Raw genomic sequence first — 15668 nt, 5'->3', positions numbered from 1 at the left:
AAGATAATGGCCAATGGCTCTGCAATCACATCCGCCAACTCCTTTAGCACTCTCGGATGCAGCGCATCCGGCCTCATGGACTTGTGCTCCTCCAGCTTTTCTAAATAGTCCCGAACCACTTCTTTCTCCACAGAGGGCTGGTCACCTCCTCTCCATGCTGTGCTGCCCAGTGCAGCAGTCTGGGAGCTGACCTTGTTTGTGAAGACAGAGGCAAAAAAAACGATTGAGTACATTAGCTTTTTCCACATCCTCTGTCACTAGGTTGCCTCCCTCATTCAGTAAGGGGCCCACACTTTCCTTGACTTTCTTCTTGTTGCTAACATACCTGAAGAAACCCTTCTTGTTACTTTTAACATCTCTTGCTAGCTGCAACTCCAGGTGTGATTTGGCCTTCCTGATTTCACTCCTGCATGCCCGAGCAATATTTTTATACTCTTCCCTGGTCATTTGTCCAATCTTCCACTTCTTGTAAGCTTCTTTTTTGTATTTAAGAGCAGCAAGGATTTCACTGTGAAGCCAAGCTGGTCACCTGCCATATTTACTATTCTTTCTACACTTCAGGATGGTTTGTCCCTGTAACCTCAATAAGGATTCTTTAAAATACAGCCAGCTCTCCTGGACTCCTTTCCGCCTCATGTTATTCTCCCAGGGGATCCTGCCCATCCATTCTCTGAGGTTGTCAAAGTCTGCTTTTCTGAAGTCCAGGGTCCGTATTCTGCTGCTCTCCTTTCTTCCCTGTGTCAGGATCCTGAACTCAACCATCTCATGGTCACTGCCTCACAGGTTCCCATCCACTTTTGCTTCCCCTACTAATTCTTCCCGGTTTGTGAGCAGCAGGTCAAGAAGAGCTCTGCCCCTAGTTGGTTCCTCCAGCACTAGCACCAGGAAATTGTTCCCTATACTTTCCAAAAACTTCCTAGATTGTCTGTGCACCGCTGTATTCCTCTCCCAGCAGATATCAGGGTGATTGAAGTCTTCCATGAGAACCAGGGCCTGTGATTTAATAACTTCTGTTAGTTGCCAGAAGAAAGCCTTGTCCACCTCAGCCCCCTGGTCCGGTGGTCGATAGCAGACTCCCACCACGACATCACCCTTGTTGCTCATGCTTCTGAACTTAATCCCCAGAGACTCTCAGGTTTTTCTGCAGTTTCATACCAGAGCTCTGAGCAGTCATACTGCTCTCTTACATAGAATGCAACTCCCCCACCTTTTCTGCCCTGCCTGTCCTTCCTGAACAGTTTATATCCATCCATGACAGTACTCCAGTCATGCGAGTTATCCCACCAAGTCTCTCTTATTCCAATCACATCATAATTCTTGACTGTGCCAGGACTTCCAGTTCTCCCTGCTTGTTTCCCAGGCTTCTTGCATTTGTGTATAGGCACTTGAGATAACTTGCTGTTTGTCCTGCTTTCTTAGTATGAGGCAGGAGCCCTCCCCTCTCACGCTCTCTTGCTTGTGCTTCCTCCCGGTATCCCACGTCCCCACTTACCTCAGGGCTTTGGTCTCCTTCCCCCGGTGAACCTAGTTTAAAGCCCTCCTCACTAGGTTAGCCAGCCTGCTTGCGAAGATGCTCTTCCCTCTCTTTGTTAGGTGGAGCCCGTCTCTGCCTAGCACTCCCCCTTCTTGGAACACCGTCCCATGGTCAAAGAATCCAAAGCCTTCTCTCCGACACCACCTGCGTAGCCATTCGTTGACTTCCACGATTCGACGGTCTCTACCCAGGCCTTTTCCTTCCACGGGGAGGATGGACGAGAACACCACTTGCCCCTCAAACTCCTTTATCCTTCTTCCCAGAGCCATGTAGTCTGCAGTGATCCACTCAAGGTCATTCTTGGCAGTATCATTGGTGCCCACGTGGAGAAGCCGGAAGTGGTAGCGATCCGAGGGCTTGATGAGTCTCAGCAGTCTCTCCCTCACATCGTGAATCCTAGCTCCTGGCAAGCAGCAGACTTCTCGATTTTTCCGGTCAGGGCGGCAGATAGATGACTCAGTCCCCCTGAGGAGAGAGACCCCAACCACCACCACTCGCCTCCTTCTCTTGGGAGCGGTGGTCGTGGAACCCCCATACCTAGGACAGTTCATCTCATGTCTTCCAGTCAATAGCCTAGTGATCAATGCACTCACTTGGGACACTTAGGGTCACATTCCTGCTCTGAATCCAGCAAAGCAGGGATTGAAACCGCAGTCTGTCACATCCCAGGGGAATAGCCCCTGAGCTATTCTGGGGTGGGGCTCTGTCTCTCTGGTTCATCCTGATGCGGGATGAGATTTTTTTTTTTTTATTTCAAAATTTTTCACAGAACAGGAAAACTTTTTCCTACTCAGCTCTACTCCTTAGGCCTTAGACAGGCCTTAACCTCCACGGGACCAGGTGACCTCTCCCCATTGTAGAATGTGCCAAAGATCTGCAGGGCAGAGTGGAGAGGAGACTGCTGCCTTTGGGCTGTATATCGTATCAGAGCAGAATCTCTCATGAGATTCCCAACCCCTGTCAGGGATGATCTAGGTTTACCTGGTCCTGTCTTAGTGCAGGGAGTTGGACTAGATGTCCCCTCAAGGTCTTTTCCAGCCCTGCATTGCTATGATTGTAATCCCTGGTGGGAAGTAGAAGGAGGCGATGAAATTATGAATAGGAAACGTGAGAATAAAAAAGTGAAGCAAATGTCAAAAATGCATAGTGTTCAGGCTTGGATGAAGATACAGGTAGCTCCTGGTAGCTGGGTCACCCAGTCCTAGCTGCCACATTAGATACCCCGTGCCCAGATTAAAACATTCAGCAGGCACACCATGGCAGCAGAGCCAGGTTTTGAGCAGTGGTGGGGTTGGGGGGTGATGGTGCCAGCCAGGGGTGAAAGTAACTGAGGCCACTTACCAGTTCGGGGCGGGCCGGCTCCGGCCCCTGGAAGGGGTGGAGCCTAGGGTGGAAGGGGCGGGACTGGGGGTTAGCATCCCCCAGCCAGCCTTTCAAGTCCGGCTGGCCCGCGCCGCCCAGGGCTCCCGTGTTGATTTAAAGGGCCCGGGGCTCTGGATGCTGCTGCTGCCCTAGCGGCAGTGGGGTCCGGAGCCCCAAGCCCTTTTAAATCACTGGCCTCAGGGCAGCTGCTTCCTTTGCACCCCATGTCCGTTGGCGGCCCCGGGGGGCCAAAAGGGGCAGGAACGTTAAAGCGCTACAGGGTCCTTAGCCGCGCCCCACCAACGGGGGGGCACAGCAACATTAAAGCGCCGCAGCAGCAAAGGAGCATCCTTAAAGCGCTGCTGCGGTAGCGCTTTAATGTCCCTGCCCCTTTTGCCTCCCCTGTCGGTGGCCCTGCTGGTACGGACCCTACCGGCAGGGCCGCTGGCAGGGGGAAGGGGCAGTGATGTTAAAGCGCTGCCGCAGCAGCACTTTAAGGACAGTCCTTTGCCGCGGCAGCGCTTTAAGGACAGTCCTTTGCCGCGGCAGCGCTTTAAGTTGCTGCCCTTCCCCCCCCCCCAAGGTCGGTGTCCCTGCCGGTCCGGACCCCACCAGCGGGGCACTGACAGGGGGGACAAAAGGGGCAGGGACATTAAAGCACTGCCGCGGCAACGCTTTACTGTGGGCTGGGTATGGGCCGGTGCGGTTCTTACCGGTACACAGTACCGGCCCCTACCGACTCACTTTCACCCCTGGTGCCAGCTTCGGTGATACCTATTGGCTTGAAAAGGCACTGCACATACAGCTATCGGCCACCAGGGGAGCAGCCTCCTGCCCCCTATTTGCTCTACCCTGGTTGGTGGTGTCTCTGCTCTCCTTTCCCCCCGTAGGTCTGTGGAAACATCATAGACCTGGATGCAGATGAGCTGATTTCCAAAGCCTGCTCCACGTACAAACTGCTCATGGAACACGAGGAAAAGGTAATGGGCAGAGGCTTGTGCTGGCGGGATGGGAGCGCTGGGAGAATCATCTCGTCAGTGTCTCACACAGACCCTTTTCTCCACAGGTTCCAGATGAGCTGAAGGAGTTCTTCCTTCAGGCAGACTCATAGAGACAGAAGAGTTAGCAATAAATGTGTGTGTGACCCGGAGTGGGCATCAGAGTTTGGCCCTGGCTGCTGTGCCACCCTGGCAATAGGTCGCCACCCTCGCCCCCAGAGATCTATCAGTTCGGGGGTGGGGCAGGACTGACATAGGTAACCGCCGCTGGAGAGGAAAGGGCTGCAGCTGGAGTTCACTGGCATCTGGAGGGAAGCCCCCAACAGGAGCTGCTCTGCTGTACACCCATAGGGCCACCAGCCCTAGACCAGCTCCGAATCCTGGAGGTGCGAGAGTGGCATAAAGCCACCATAGTAATCCCTGGGGCTCCTGGGGCCATGCCCACTCCTTGGTGTGTCCGCCCATGTGGCATCAGGCAGAACTGAGCCTGCAGTTCACCCTGTCTCTCAGGCCATGAGCCAAAGCCCCCTGGCATGAAGAGGACTTCCATAGGCTGCAGCAGGCTATGGGTGGCTCTGTGCTGTGCGAATGCCCCAGCTGAGCAGACAGCTCGTGGCACTAGAAGGTGACCGATTCTACTATCCCCAGGTGCTGTTAGTAACCCAGGCAAACCAGGTGGTGGGCACCTCTATTAGAGCCCTGCCACTTGCCCTGAACCCGATGGGATCTGACTATGAGTCAGCTCCGGTCAGGGGGAGCAGAGATGTCCCAGGGCAGAAGGCAGTGCTGACTCAGGTTCAGGGGGAAGGATCAGGGTCAGGTAGGGTGGACTTGGATCCAGTTTGGGTCTGGATCAGGCCTATAAATTAAGCCCAAGCAGCCCTCTAACTTCTACTGGGTAAACAGGCAACTTGTAACCTTGCAAGGGTCCCTTCAAAGACCAGGGCCTTCCAGCCCCCCCAGTCCCATTTCTTCCACCTGTTTGGGCAGCTTTCTTTCACCCCTAGGCCCACTGGGATCCTGTGCTGTTTGCACTGGGTTCCCAACAGGACACAGCAGCTTTTCTGGGTGTGCAGCCTTCTCCCGACTGGGCACATAATCCTAGCCAAACTCCCTGCTATAGTGCCTGGGAAGGGAGGGGGCTGGTAACTCCCCCTACACAGATCTGTCAATGCAATCTCATGCAGACCACTGGTGCCCCTGGATCATAGAATCATAGAAGATTAGGTTTAGAAGAAACCTCAGGAGGTCATCTAGTCCAACCTCCCGCTCAAAGCAGGACCAACCCCAACTAAATCATCCCAGCCAGCTTAGCTCCATCCTCTTTGGAACCCCCCTTCAGGTAGTTGAAGGGTGCTATCAAATCCCCCCCTCACTTTTCTCTTCTGCAGACTAAATAAGCCCAGTTCCCTCAGCCTCTCCTCGTAAGCCCCCTAATCATTTTCGTTGCCTTCCGCTGGACTCACTCCAATTTTTCAGATAGTCTGGTCTTGGGCAGCAGCACCCACCCCTGCCCCCTGTTCTTCCAGGATTGGGCCCCCACAGCTCTGCCAGTGCACCTGAGTCCTGCCCAGTGGCTTGCTCCTTGTACTGTGGTTCTGAGCCTCTGCTGAACTACAGCAGTGCTCCTGGTAGGCCCTGGGACCAAGCACTGGATGCACCAATCCTGCCTCCTGCCAAACTAGTCCACATGCAGGCTTTGTCCTGCTTCAGTTTTCCCTCCCCCAGCTCGGCTACTATTTCTCAATCACAGCCTGCCCTCCAACACCCGCTGCTAGGGCTGTCCCCAGAGCCCATGGTAGGCAATGGAAAGACTCTGGTTGACTTCAGTGGGCTCTAGATCAGGCCATTAGGATCATAGAATCATAGAATATCAGGGTTGGAAGGGACCTCAGGAGGTCATCTAGTCCAACCCCCTGCTCAAAGCAGGACCAATCCCCAGTTAAATCATCCCAGCCAGGGCTTTGTCAAGCCTGACCTTAAAAACTTCTAAGGAAGGAGATTCTACCACCTCCCTAGGTAACGCATTCCAGTGTTTCACCACCCTCCTAGTGAAAAAGTTTTTCCTAATATCCAACCTAAACCTCCCCCACTGCAACTTGAGACCATTACTCCTTGTCCTGTCCTCTTCTACCACTGAGAATAGTCTAGAACCATCCTCTCTGGAACCACCTCTCAGGTAGCTGAAAGCAGCTATCAAATCCCCCCTCATTCTTCTCTTCTGCAGACTAAACAATCCCAGTTCCCTCAGCCTCTCCTCAGAAGTCATGTGTTCCAGACCCCTAATCATTTTTGTTGCCCTTCGCTGGACTCTCTCCAATTTTTCCACATCCTTCTTGTAGTGTGGGGCCCAAAACTGGACACAGTACTCCAGATGAGGCCTCACCAATGTCGAATAGAGGGGAACGATCACGTTCCTCGATCTGCTCGCTATGCCCCTACTTATACATCCCAAAATGCCATTGGCCTTCTTGGCAACAAGGGCACACTGCTGACTGATATCCAGCTTCTCATCCACTGTAACCCCTAGGTCCTTTTCCGCAGAACTGCTGCCTAGCCATTCGGTCCCTAGTCTGTAGCTGTGCATTGGGTTCTTCCGTCCTAAGTGCAGGACCCTGCACTTATCCTTGTTGAACCTCATCAGATTTCTTAGTCCAGTGCCAGGACTCTCAGACCATTCCATCAGTTCTGATCGTACTGGTTGGGGCCCATTTTGACTACAGTGAATCCTAGTCCCCCGGGGCAGCCCTAGTATGCCAGGTGGAGGGGGGGAACCTAGGTACATAAAGCCACGGTGCTGCCTAACACCCGCTCACATTTGGTTGGGAATCTTAACGCATGTCAAAGTTGGTTCTGATCTGCCCATGTCACTTTAATATCCAGCCTGCTGCAGACACTTTATTGTGAGTCACCTATGTCCAGTTAAGGGGTTGACGGGAAGCCAAGAGCACCCTGCAGAGCTTCCACTTTCCGCAGCCATTCCAACCCCACTGCTCTGCTCTCTTTGCCTTGCTGCTTTGCATGCCGTGGGGAGAGCAGATGGCAGGTTCTCAGGTGTCCCCCTGTACCAACAAAATAAACAAAGCCTGGGAAGGAGCACTGTAACTGCAATGGAGCAGGGCTGCCCACTGATCTGCAGTGTGTTTTAAGTGACATGCCAGGCACCTGCGCCCTGCAGGAGACTCTCCTTAGAAGGGACAGGGATGGACAGGAGATGCTTTTGGAGTGACTCAGGATGTTGGAAAGCCACTAGAGCCCCAGCCAGGTGGCACGGCAGATCGATCCTGTGAAATGGGCTTGGTCGCCTTCCCCTGGCATCCATCCCACAAGGTGCTTGGTGGCTTAATGGGAGGCCTGGGGGTGCTGAAGTCAGTAGGGGGTTTCCCCTTCCAGAGGGCTAACTCTGTTGGTTGGGATCCAATTCCCTCTCCTTCTGGAAAACTGGTCTGGAACCAGGCAGGCATGAAACCTGTAGGGGTTCTGCAGAACGGAGGCCGTGCACTCTGATAGGCCTATGTGTCCCCAGACTTGCAGCAGGCTCACTCCTAGGAGGCGCTCACACCTCCTTGAAGCCTTCCACCACCTCTCCTTCCCCTTCACCTCAGCTTAGACCTTGTGTAAGGCTGGGTCATCACATACAGGGATTGAACCCACAAGCTGTTCATTGAAAGAGTATGAGCCTCCACCCGCTGAGCAAAAAAGCCAGCTATGGTAGAGCAGGGGCAGACTCATAAACTTATATGCATTGTCTGGCCACTAGAGTAGGACAACTTGCCACCATGCATTCGCCTGGGGCACATTTGCATCAACCCTCATGTGAGATACATACTCTGCCTCGCCTCTTTCACTCCCTGACTAAACAGATTGTCCCCGGCTTAGGCTCTGCTTCCTTTATGCTTCACCTCTTCTCTTCCCACACTCTCCCATCCCTCTGAGCTCTGGCTGGCTGGGTTGTTCCCAGCTATGCATTGGGCATTGCATGGGAAATGCGTGCCCTGAAGTGCCGATGAGTGAAATGGGCAAAGGGAAGGTCATTACCCCATATGGAACTGAGGCATACTGACTTCTCCAGGATCTCAGAGGATGACCTGAGCCCAGCTTAACCACATCATCACTTGTGGCTACCACAAGACCAGCCTTCACCTCTTAATAAAACACTGGTGGAAATAAAACCACCAACCACTAGCATGGGAGGGGTAATCCCCTAGCCACCATCCCCTGGCTGTCCTCCATGCCTTTCTCTTCATACTACTCCTCTCTCCATCTCCAGCCAGACATCATGTGCCAGTGAACGCCACCCGTCTGGCATATTGTTGCTGCTAACTATCTTTTCATGCTTCTCAGCTTCAAGGGGCATGTATCAACATCAGAGCAACTTTTGAGTCAACAGGTCAGCATTTTGGCTTGCACTGGAAGGTGTTCCAAATGTTCTGCTGAATCTGGTGTGCAATCATCACACCGGTACTGGTGTGAGAGTGCATGTTGGTTCATGGCTTTTGCCATGTTTCTTAGGTGTGCAGCAGGGATGCATTCTCACCCTGGAACTATTCTGTTGAGTTATCGACTGGATATTAGCACATGCCACTCCACACACTGGAATCAAGGTTGGTCAAGCAATGTTCACCAACCATAGACAATGCTGCCCTGCTTGTGGAAAAGTCAGAGAATTTCATCCCTGCCCTCCAAAGTCTCCAAGATGTCACCCAGGCTCTGGGGTTGAACATTTCCTGGCAGAACACCAAGATCCAGAATCTTAGAGTTGGGCACCAGAACCCCCAGTGCAGGTTGGTGGCGAGTACCATGGAGAATGTTGATGAATTCATCTGCCTAGGCTGCCAGGAGAATTCAAACATTCAGAGCAAACTGAACATTCTTTGATGAGTAGGTCTCGCCACCTCCTGCATGATATCCATGTCTCACCTATGGATATAAAAATGTCTTTCTTTGAGACCAAGTTGAGGATCTATCAAACGTATGTATTGCCTGTATTGCTAGATGGATCAGAAGCCCAGACACTTTCACAGGCAGACTTGGAGCCACTAGAGTCATTCCAGGTGTGCGGTCAGTGCCAAATCCTGAGAATAAAGTGGTATGACTTTGTGCTCAATGTCACAATCTCAAAAAGATCTGGCCTTCCTACCATTGCTCACTGTATTCAGAAGCAGTGTTGTGTGCTCTTTGGCCATGTTGTGATGATGGACAAAAACAGCCCAGCACACCGTGCTCTCAAATTCTCCACTGACACACAAAGGGATGCACGTCTTGGCCTACCTGGTTCCACCCACAGGGCCACCACAAAGATTTGTGGATTAATAGGAGTGAACAAAATCTGGGAACTTCCCCACATGATGCCTGGTGCGACACCATCAACCGTGGTACCTGTGGCTGCCACAACAGTCCTTAGTCCTCCAAGTCTAGTTGGCAGCTGGTATCAACTGGCGTGCCCCAAGGGTCGATCCTGGGGCCAGTTCTGTTCAATATCTTCATTTATGATCTGGAGGATGGTGTGTACAGCACCCTCAGCAAGTTTGCAGATGACACTAAATTGGGAGGAGTGGTCGATAAACTGGAGGGTAGGGATAGGATACAGAGGGATCTAGACAAATTAGAGGATTGGGCCAAAAGAAATCTGATGAGGTTCAACAAGGACAAATGCAGAGTCCTGCACTTAGGACTGAAGAATCCCATGCACCGCTATAGACTAGGGACCAAGTGGCTAGACAGCAGTTCTGCAGAAAAGGATCTAGGGGTAACAGTGGACAAGAAGCTGGATAAGAGTCAACAGTGTGCCCTTCTTGTCAAGAAGGTTAATGGCATTTTGGGATGTATAAGTAGGGGCATTGCTAGCAGATCCAGGGACGTGACCATTCCCCTCTATTCGATATTGGTGAGGCCTCATCTGGAGTACTGTGTCCAGTTTTGGGCCCCACACTACAAGAAGGATGTGGAAAAATTGGAAAGAGTCCAGCGGAGGGCAACAAAAATGATTAGGGGACTGGAACACATTACTTCTGAGGAGAGGCTGAGGGAACTGGGATTGTTTAGTCTGCAAAAGAGAAGAATGAGGGGGGATTTGATAGCTGCTTTCAACTACCTGAAGGGGGATTCCCAAGACGATGGATCTATACTGTTCTCAGTGGTAGCAGATGACAGAACAAGGAGTAATGGTCTCAAGTTGCAGTGGGGAAGGTTTAGGTTGGATGTTAGGAAAAACTTTTTCACTAGGAGGGTGGTGAAGCACTGGAATGCGTTACCTAGGGAGGTGGTGGAATCTCCTTCCTTAGAGGTTTACAAGGTCAGGCTTGACAAAGTCCTGGCTGGGATGATTTAGTTGGGGATTGGTCCTTCTTTGGGCAGCGGGTTGGACTAGATGACCTCCTGAGGTCCCTTCCAACCCTGATATTCTATGATTCTATGATTAGTAGGCTGTGATTATTAAAGACAAATGTTGCAGGAGTGCAGGCTTCTATTATTGTGAAGGAAAGCGAGACACTTTGTTTAAAAACAGAGAGACGTACTTTAATTGTGCCCCAAGTTTGGGTGCTTTTGTCATTCCCCATGAAGACAGGCCAGCTGTAAAACAAAGTGAGAGTTTAAGATGAAGAAAGAGATGCCAGTCCGTGTTGGAAATGCTCAGGTTGGCAGGTGGAGCAGAAAATCTGCCGATATCATATTCAGAGCCCCTAATATGTTCTGGAGGTGTCCAGTGAATATTAACACAGAGTTGCATTTTATCACTCCAGACATTTTTGCTGACACTGGGCTATTTATTTTGCAACAGATGATCCCTGGGTGGGGATTTGGGAAGCTGAGCTAATTCAGCCTGAAACACTTCATTTGGGAGATAAGAAGAGCCAGTGAAGAGAGAAAAAGTTGGAAGGACCTCAGACAGGAGAAGCTTTCTGTGATAGGGTGTCTGCCCCACAGTGGCCTGTAAGGGATTAATGGATCCCTAGGAAGGCTGTGCAGAAAGCAGCTAATAGGAGAGGGGCTGTGAGGAGCAGCCAATCAGGGCCCAGCAGGCCCATAGAAGAAGAGCTGCAGGGCAGAGCAGGTTCAGTTGCTCCCTGGAGCTCAAGGAGGGAAGACTGGCTGCCTTGGAGGTGGAAGGAAGCCAGCACTCTGGACAGAGCAGTGCTACTTGGAGGGAGCTAGGGAGCGGCTGGAAGTTGCAGGCTGAGACCTTGAGGCAAAGGCAAAGAAGATGCTGGGGCTGTGAGGAAGTGACCCAGGGAAATAGACTGAGAGGTTTGAGGGCAGCACAGCTGCCATCTACAGGGTCCCTGGGCTGGGACCTGGAGTAGTGGGTGGGCCCGGGTCCCCCCACACACACTTGCCACTGAGGAAGTGGCTGGACTGTGGGACTGTCCCCCAGAAGTGGGGAGCACAGAGTGTGACACAGCCGGAGGGCTGTGTCCTGAAGAGGACGCCCTGGTCCTTGGAGTGACACGAGTCCAGGAGCAGAAGTGATGGCAGGTGAGACACCACTGAGAGTCAGCGTGACAACTTGTGGAGCTGATCCACAAGATGACCAGCAGGAGGCACTAGTGTGGTGAGTCCCACCCCATCACATGTGGAGGAGAATGCAGGTACACAGTCATAGAATATCAGGGTTGGAAGGGACCTCAGGAGGTCATCTAGTCCAACCCCCGCTCAAAGTAGGACCAATCCCCAACTAAATCATCCCAGCCAGGGCTTTGTCAAGCCTGACCTTAAAAACTTCAAAGGAAGGAGATTCCACCACCTCCCTAGGTAACGCGTTCCAGTGTTTCACCACCCTCCCAGTGAAAAAGTTTCTCCTAATATTCAACCTAAACCTCCCCCACTCAACTTGAACCATTACTCCTTGTTCTGTCATCTGCTACCACTGAGAACAGTCTAGATCCATCCTCTTTGAAACCCCCTTTCAGGTAGTTGGAAGCAGCTATCAAATCCCCCCTCATTCTTCTCAAGAGAGAATGCCCTTGCTGGGATGGGGGACAGAAGCATTACACAAAGAGCGGGAAAGAGCAAGAACCCAAGAGAGTCCCACCTGTGAGGCGAACAGGGAGGGAACAGGCGTGCTGGGCCTGTGGGTGACAGGGGCACCTGTGGCGGGAGCGCCCTGACCTGAGCTGTAAAGTTAAGGCTAGCCCCGGGAAAGGGGCTGAGCAAGGCAAAGACCATGGGAGGCCCATAGCCAAATGGAAGTGAAGGGTTTCCTCTCAGTGCCATGAGGAGGGCCGTATAAGAAGACATTACCTCCTTAGGAGAAGGAAGGATAGAAAAGGGCTGCCCAGAAACCAGACTAGGTCAGGGACTACCCCAAGGTATGTGGTAGTGATGACCAGGCATGGAGCCATTTCCCACACTCAGACTGAACATACAAAAGGGATTGCTCCAAGTAGAGCTGAGCTGCAGCTCTAAGACTGCTCCTGCTTGCACCAGGGGCTGAACTGGACTCAGAGGGGCCCTAGGAGTGGGAAGGCATACTGCCCTGAGTAGCTGAGGCCGTTCAGTCAGACCAGAGGAATGTGTCCATTGATGTCAGCAGAGTTACTCTAGAATGACCTGGGTGCTGACAAGATCAGAATCTGGCCCCTCGTCCAATGAGATTGCATGGGCAAGTCCTAGAGAACTGAATGGAAGGGCTCACCTGTCTCCAGACTTTGGGAACCAGCCTACAGAATACAGGAGAGAAGCCTGTGCTGCTATAGAGTGCTACAGAAGGGATCAGGTACTCAAGTAACCTCTCTAGGTGTAGAGAGTTGTTTCTATAGGTTGATTTCTTCCTTATTAAATTCTACTGGACATTGTAGTAAGGCAGAGCAGCCTCCCACTGAGCCAAAGGGACCACTCTGTGAACCCTGGTGAGTGAAGCCAGGTCAGGCTTCCCCTCCCACTGGAAGTCAGAGGGATGAACAGGAAGTATAAAGGGTGGGTCCTGGTGTTCATAGAATATCAGGGTTGGAAGGGACCTCAGGAGATCATCTAGTCCAATCCCCTGCTCAAAGCAGGACCAATCCCCAATTTTTGCCCCAGATTCCTAAATGGCCCCCTCAAGGATTGAACTCACAACCCTGGGTTTAGCAGGCCAATGCTCAAACCACTGAGCTATCCCTCCCACACTGAGCTATCCCTCCCCTCAGTTGGGCTGCAGCTGCTGAAGGAGACAGACACCTCCTGACCACTCCCGAGCTGGGAGTCTGCAGCGGATCCCCACCGAGCTGAGGACTGGCCAGAGCTGCTGGAGCCATCTGCTGACCCAGGTACCGAGGAGCCACTGGGACTGCCACTGGTCTTCTACCCAGATGAATCAGAGGACCCCCTACGGATCCAGGTACCCCCTGAGGGGAGGAGAGGAAGTGGCCCAGGGGCAGCCGACTCTAGTCTGGCTCCATTGCTGCCAGAGACCCCGTCAGCATATTGCAGCTGGATACCCCACTGACCCAGTGGTGGAAAACTCTGCCACTGTTAGGTCCCTGGGCTGGGAGGCAGTGGGGTTGGGTGGGCCTGCGTCACCCTACTGCTGCCACTTCACCCCTGGAGTGGCAGTTCCCCCTCTCTAGGCCAAGGAGCCTGCGAATGTCAGCCATCCACCAGAGCTAGGATGCCTGACCCTCTTGCTGCTTGGCCCTGAATACAGGCCTGAGCCATAGACTCTTGGCTGCCCTGCCCTGCCAAAGGACTTGGACTCGCAGCTGTTTGCTCCTTTGCCCGGATTGCAGGCTAGAGACCTTAACCGACTACCCCTCTGCCTGGACTGCTTGCCAGGGCCACAGGCTGTGGGTTGCCCAGCTAAATCCCTAACTGTACTGACCCAGAGGAGGAGGGACCACTGCTAATCCACTACAGACATGTCTAAACCTATCAATATCTTCCCATGTAGGGCAGAGATGTAGGCCACCGACTTTATCGCAGCCTATCCAAGGGCCTGATCCAGTGCCCAGTCAAAGCCTTCCAGAGAGTTCAGTTGGTTTCGGATCAGGCTCAAATTGTGGCCCAAATATCAGAACATTTCATACTTCGTTCTCTGGGTACAAACTAAACCAAACACCCTCTTTGGTCCACTAATCTATTGAGTATGAGAATGCCAGCTAGCTTCTGTATAAGACTTAACACAACAGGAAATCCTACCTCATTTCTTGTTTCATTACATAGCACACAGTGGATCTACCAAGTGCAAGACAATGGGCTGTGTTCCCCATATTGGGTCTCCTGTTTTTAATCACCCAATTATGAGTACAACAAAGCTGGTGTATCTATCAATGTAGCTCTGAGACTCAGTGCCGCAGGTCTTTTTTGCAGTGTAAACATACCCTTTCTGCAGACTTGCAGCTCACCTATTATCCCAGCTCTGCCCTCTCCCCGCCCACTCTGCCAAGGCACCCCAATCCTGATCCCCTCTTTCGTGCTTGGCCCCCACTTAACTCTGCCAGTATAGCTCAAGCCTAATCTGAAACACTGCCTGCCACTCCAGTTTGTGGCCCTCATATCCCTCTGCTAATGTATATCAATCCTGATCCATTGCAGACACTGCTACTCCAGTCTTGCACTTCAGTCCTGACCTGCATTCCCCTGCTGTTCCAGGCTTGAGTCCTCCATCCCACAAACTCTGACCATGCATCTCAGTTCTGCTTTGCAAGAACCATACTCTTCCCATTCTGGGACACGCACCAAACTTTACAAAGTATCTCAGCCTGGAACTGCTTCCAGGTTTGCCTGTGCATGGTACTGATCCAGCAAATCAACAGATTGGTAGAGGGGATAGCGAGCTGTAAGGCTAGCTCCTTTGAGTTCCATGTAGATCTGGTCAGCAGTTATGGAGGAGCAATCTCTCCAAGACATCCATCAGAGGGTGACATAGGTACAAGCAAGAACAGCTACTAGGCAGCAGTGGCACACAACACATGCAGTCACTTATGATGGCTGCTTGCTTGTGGCTTGACTGTGGCAATCATGTCACTATTGCTGTTGTGTGCAGCAACATTCAGATACGTTTTCTTCTTCAAGTGGATTGTGCTCTGTCTTGTGCACCATCGAGAAAACTCCCAGTCCAGTGCTGATTCCAGCTTCAGTAGTGCTGGAGGTGATCCCCACATGGAAATCACAGACCTGCATTCTCAGCTAATGTGCGAGTGCCAATCATCAGTTCTTGCCTCCGCCCTGCAGGCATGTGTGGCTCACACATCTACAAAGCTGGAGTTTTGTTTCCCGAGTAGTGCATCTTTAAATGTCTAACAGCTCTCTTGGCCTGTCTCTGGCCTGCGCCCAGAGCTTTTGTAGCCTGTGATGGAGAGAGGACATACACACACACACACTGTACGCTCTCTTGTTGGGGACTTTACTTTTATTCTTTCTTAACCTAAATGCGGGAGATAGCTTCGGAGCCCTGGTATCATATGGGTGTGACGGTTTCCCTGGGGTGCAACGTGAAACTGGGGTACCGCTGAGCCCTCTGGATTACCAACCAGGGTACCCTCTCACACTGTGATGCTGTGATAAGCTGCAAACCTCTCCAGGTATTGCAGTTACACAAACATCCACAGGCAGGGACACACCCAACTGAGTTACATGAATGCTTTTGCCAGCCACTCATGTGCCAACAATAGAGAGGCTCCAGCCAATTCCCTTCAGCTCCCCAGCCTTGCACCCCAGAGCTGCACCATCTTGCCCTGGTCAGAAGTCTGACCAGTGTAAGTTTATAACCCAGTCCACCACTTCCACAAAAGAAAGTGGACATGCACCAGCCCTTGCAACCTGAGCAGATTTTCCAAGCACTTCAACCAAAACAC

The 15668-nt window shown here is 52.1% G+C and overlaps 1 protein-coding gene across 1 annotated transcript in view; it reads left to right on the top strand.

Moving 5' to 3' along the window:
* TBC1D21 (TBC1 domain family member 21) overlaps positions 1 to 4007 on the top strand; it is a 37288-nt gene extending 33281 nt beyond the window's left edge. The window contains exons 10-11 of the mRNA XM_043524057.1: positions 3787 to 3876; positions 3963 to 4007. Of these exons, the coding sequence (XP_043379992.1) occupies positions 3787 to 3876; positions 3963 to 4007 (135 nt within the window). The remainder of the gene's footprint in view (positions 1 to 3786; positions 3877 to 3962) is intronic.
* The last annotated feature ends 11661 nt before the right edge of the window (positions 4008 to 15668 follow it).

Source organism: Chelonia mydas, chromosome 10 (assembly GCF_015237465.2).
Source record: "Chelonia mydas isolate rCheMyd1 chromosome 10, rCheMyd1.pri.v2, whole genome shotgun sequence".
Lineage (NCBI taxonomy): Eukaryota > Metazoa > Chordata > Testudines > Cheloniidae > Chelonia > Chelonia mydas.
Note: the sequence above shows the minus strand (reverse complement) of the source record. Positions and strands in the feature narration are given on the sequence as shown.